This window comes from Carlito syrichta, unplaced genomic scaffold, assembly GCF_000164805.1.
Source record: "Carlito syrichta isolate Samal-C Ts95f unplaced genomic scaffold, Tarsius_syrichta-2.0.1 Scaffold192721, whole genome shotgun sequence".
NCBI classification, from domain to species: domain Eukaryota; kingdom Metazoa; phylum Chordata; class Mammalia; order Primates; family Tarsiidae; genus Carlito; species Carlito syrichta.
In genome coordinates this window covers 1-4410 of record NW_007136817.1, presented here as the reverse complement: position 1 = coordinate 4410, position 4410 = coordinate 1, and the positions used below count along the sequence as shown (strand labels likewise).

General features: G+C 36.4%; 1 protein-coding gene across 1 annotated transcript in view; it reads right to left on the bottom strand.

Moving 5' to 3' along the window:
• LOC103253033 (F-box/LRR-repeat protein 14-like) overlaps positions 1-414 on the bottom strand; it is a gene marked incomplete at its 5' end in the record, with an annotated part of 1988 nt that extends 1574 nt beyond the window's left edge. Inside the window, 1 exon segment of the mRNA XM_021709364.1 lies at positions 3-414. Within this exon segment, the coding sequence (XP_021565039.1) occupies positions 3-414 (412 nt within the window).
• Positions 415-4410: the final 3996 nt, after the last annotated feature.

Sequence of the window (4410 nt, the reverse complement as noted above, 5' to 3'; positions counted from 1 at the left end):
GCCGCTCCGCTCTGCCGCCGCCGCGCCACGCTCCCGGCCGCATCCGCCGCCGCCGCCGCCGCCGCCGCCTGCTGCCCCGCTGCTCCGAGGCCGGCGGGCCGGCGAGGGGCCCGGGCCGGGCGCCGAGGAGGCTTCCTGCTGCCTTTGTCTCTCGCCCGCTTTTCAAACCTCCCAGCCCTGGGCCGCCCGCACTCCGCCGCCCAGGCGGGGGGACCCGCAGGCCGCCGCGAGCCGCCGGGCGCGCGCTCCGCCGCCCGCGGGCGCGGGGCGCTGCGGGTCCCGGCTCCGGGGACACCGCGGCCGCAGCGCGGTGGGCGCGGAGCCCCGGGGCGAGCCGGCGGGCCGCGCGCTCGGGGGCGTCCGGCCGGCCCTTCCGCGCGACGGCTGCTCCCGCCGCACGTGCCCCCGCGATCCCTTCCAAATTTTTGTATGAAACACTTGATTAGATAGATATAAAGACAGCATTATAGATAGAGGTGCGGAGAGAGAAGGAATATAGAGAGACTATATTAGCATAACTATATATTAAATTATGTTGTGAGATCTAGTCAATATTACAAATGGAATTTTTTAAAAATTGTGTATATTTCATTCTAAATCATGTGCTTAATAGGATTATAAGATATGATAACCTGTCCCTAACTCTCCAAATGTGTTTAGATTTGGGGGAAAGGATTAAAAATAGTGAAGAGGTTATGAGAAAGCAAAGAGGAAGTAGAACTCAAAAGAAGAAAATTTCTAGTTGCCCATTCACAATGGACATTATTTTTAAAAATATGAGGAATATATACAGAACACTAATATTGTATTAGTTCATTTAAAATTTAGAGAAAATTGAAATAAATTCCAAAATTTAGAAATCATTTAGCCCACAATGTCAGCCTACAACGTGAAAAATTATGAATTAGTATCATAAGAATTGGTAAAACACACACACACACATACAAAACAACAAAAAATAACACTGTCCAACTAGAATTTTTTAATCTTCTAAAACATTTTTATGTTAAAAATATTGTACACAATAATGTGAGTGTATTTAGCACTACTCAACTGTACAGTTAAAAATGATTAAGATGATAAACTTTATGTTATGTATTTATCACAATTAATAATTAGAAATATATCAATAAATAAAATAATAATCTACCATAAACCCACAGGCAAAAAAGAAAAGGGGGAGAATGGGAGAGGGCCCATAAAGTATAAGGTTTTGAAAATCATTAAAAGAAAAAATTTTAAATTAATTTAAAAAATCATATGAAACAGCAACATAGGTCCAATTTAGAAAAAGAATCATAAATAAAATAATAGAACTCAATAAATAAATTAAAATAAAAATTATTTTAGAAATGAAGACTAAAATAAAAGAAAAACAAATTCCCTCTATGTTAAGAGAACTAGAAAGTCAAAGAAAGAACAGTTTTATAAATCAGACAGAAATTTTAAAATAAATGAAATAAAGCTGAAAGAAAGCTACTAAGATGCAGATTTTAGCTCTTGCTATAAAGACTCCAGCCATGGTCATGAACACTCCCTTACACTGTTCCTAGGCCTAGAAATATTTGAATATATTTCTTGATACTTACTGAAAGCAGGTATTTTCTAACCCTTCTTAGTGAGCCTATAAATATATAATAAGGTGTGTATATTTGTGAGGAGAGGTCTCTCCCCAGTATATCCAGACTGGCCCAGGTGCACCCATCCATAAAACAACTATGGAAAGTTGCAGGATATTGTGTATTTGCTATTTATTGTATATAAGTTGCTGTTATCAATGAATTTCATTATTGATCAAGAAGAAAAATAAATAAAAACTAAATTTTTAAATTATTTTAAAATAAAAACAATTTGAGTATTATAAAAAATTAAGGATACAGCTAAAGTAAAAAAAATCAAAGAAAAATGCATAGTTGTAAATATTTATACAAAGACCAATAAAATAGACATATTTTTGACAAGTCTGATCCAGAGAAAAACAAAGAAGACACAAATAAATAACATTAGAAACAAGGAATAGTTCAGATAACGAGGAAAGTAAACCATTATTGGATTACTTGAGCAATGTTATGCTAGTAACTGAGAAAACAGAGACATAGAAAATTATTTTCTAGATAAATATCAGTCCCCAAGTTTAATTGCTAATAGGTCGGGAACATTAATTTACCAGTAATCACAAAAGAAACTGAAAAACTAGTCAAGTATCAACCCTAGAAAGACATGGAGTCCTAATGCTTTTAGACTTAAAGATTATGAAATGTTGAAAGGATAGATTTTTTTCTGATATCTTCCTAGAACATAGAAAACATGGAATGATTCTCAGTTTAGGTAGAGTGTTGTCTAACCAGTACACATTTCTCCACACCTCTTTGCTACAAGAATCCTAATTTTGTTCAAACAGTATATTCAATGCTCTACTGGCTCTTGAAATCAATATTTTCATTAGAAGTCATGAGAATTCAATTTTATGTCTTACTGCCCTGTAGCTGGGGAGTGGCCCCATGACCCAAATTTGACCAAAATTGACATCTACTGTTGGTTGTTTCTGGAAAGCAGTTCTTGTTTTCCTGATTGACAGGGCAGACCCAGCTGCTCAGATCCTCCCTTTCAATATTTTGCCTTTAACACTTTTATGTGCCTGGAGAGGCAGCACCTTGTAGCTATGATTAAATAATTACAAGAAAAGCCAAGAGGATCCCAGTAACTCTGCATTTGAAGCCACCAAACAGCTGAATAAATGCCAGAAGAATCTGCTTAGGTAAGAGAAAAAATAAATTTAAGATGGTTTGTTCTGAAACACATATGGGGACTTAAGCCCAGGAACACCCATATTCAGGAGGTCCTAAGAACATGTTCCCACTGTGGTTAAATGGTGGCTTAATTATGTGCAATTTAGGAAGACAGATGTTACAAGACACCATTAGTGAATACATGTGATAATTTCATTGGTTTAGCCCAGGAAGGAGAGACATTTTAAAGTGGACGCTTGTAGGTTATAGGTGGACTCAAAGATTTCTTGGCTGGTAATTTGTAGTTGCTATCTAAGAAATTATGGAAATCAGTAAAGGAGATGCTTTGTTAAGATAAGTGGGCAGAAAATTCCAGGTTTGTTGATATGTAGATGAAACCCTATATATGGAAGACCTCAAATCACACTTCAGAGAGGATAGATAAAATGTCTTACAAGGTTTGTGGAGTCTGGGAATCCCCAACAAATGGCTTTTCAGGGTCATAAAATAATTTTATTTCCTTCTTTAGTTGTTTTGTGATATTATGCCAGAGTCAGGTGGAAAACAGACTTTTTAGTATATAGGATAATAGGGTCATAAAACCCCATCTGGTGAGTCCTTATCAGTCCTTCTCAAGTCTTTTAGTTAGGAACTTGAGTAAGAGAAAAAGAAAAGATCATGTATAGTCCTCGTTATACAAGTCACTTTAGTTTTGTTTTTTGGTGTTTTTTTGGTCAATGTGTGTGGATAACCAGGGTACCAGAAAAGGGTATCACAAAGAAAGCACAACCTTTTGACTAGTTTGCACTTTGATATGGATGTAAAAGTCCTACATAGCATGTTAGTTAAATCTAACATTATAGTAAAAAGAATGAATCATGGCCCCAAAAGATTTATCTTTGGAATACAAGATTGACTTGATATCTCAAAATATTTTGATGTACATCTATAGGTTACTGTTTAAAGGAAGAAAAAAATGACCTTACTGATATATGATGGAAAAGCTTGATCAAATTTAATATTTATTCCTGATAAAAGCTCTTATCAAGGTAGAACAAAGAGGAAATTACCGTTAAATGTTAGACTACTATGCAGAAGTTCACTGCAAGTAGTATACTTAATTGTGAATGTGAAGTTTTCTCATTAAACTCAGGCATTAGTGCAAGGAATTCTTCTATTATCACTACTTCCAATATTATTCTTACAATTGTATCCAAAAAGGTAAGATAAAAAGATCTAAATCATAGATATAGAACAAGAAGAAAAATACAGTCATCTTTGTTAAGTCATATAAAAAGCTAAGAGAGCTACAAATAGTAAGACTAGAATCTGTATGCTGGCGGAATAACATATCAACTTAAAAAATCAATAGTTCCTTTTAGAACAATAACCAAATAGAAAATGGAATAGAAAATAAGATCCTAATTCATAGAATAAAACAATAACAATAATGTGGGGGCCATGTACCCCTAAAGATTCACTGAAAAATCACTGGCACAAGGGAGACTGATTAACAGAAGAAAGGCATACACATTTATTTTATGTGTACACACAGGAACCTTCAGAATGAAGACCCAACTTCCAGTAAGTTATAAATGCTTGTATACTTTCTATACCAACTTGTATAAAACAGATTGTGGGATGGGGGGAGAAGAAAATTCCATTGAGGGGCAACAAGTGA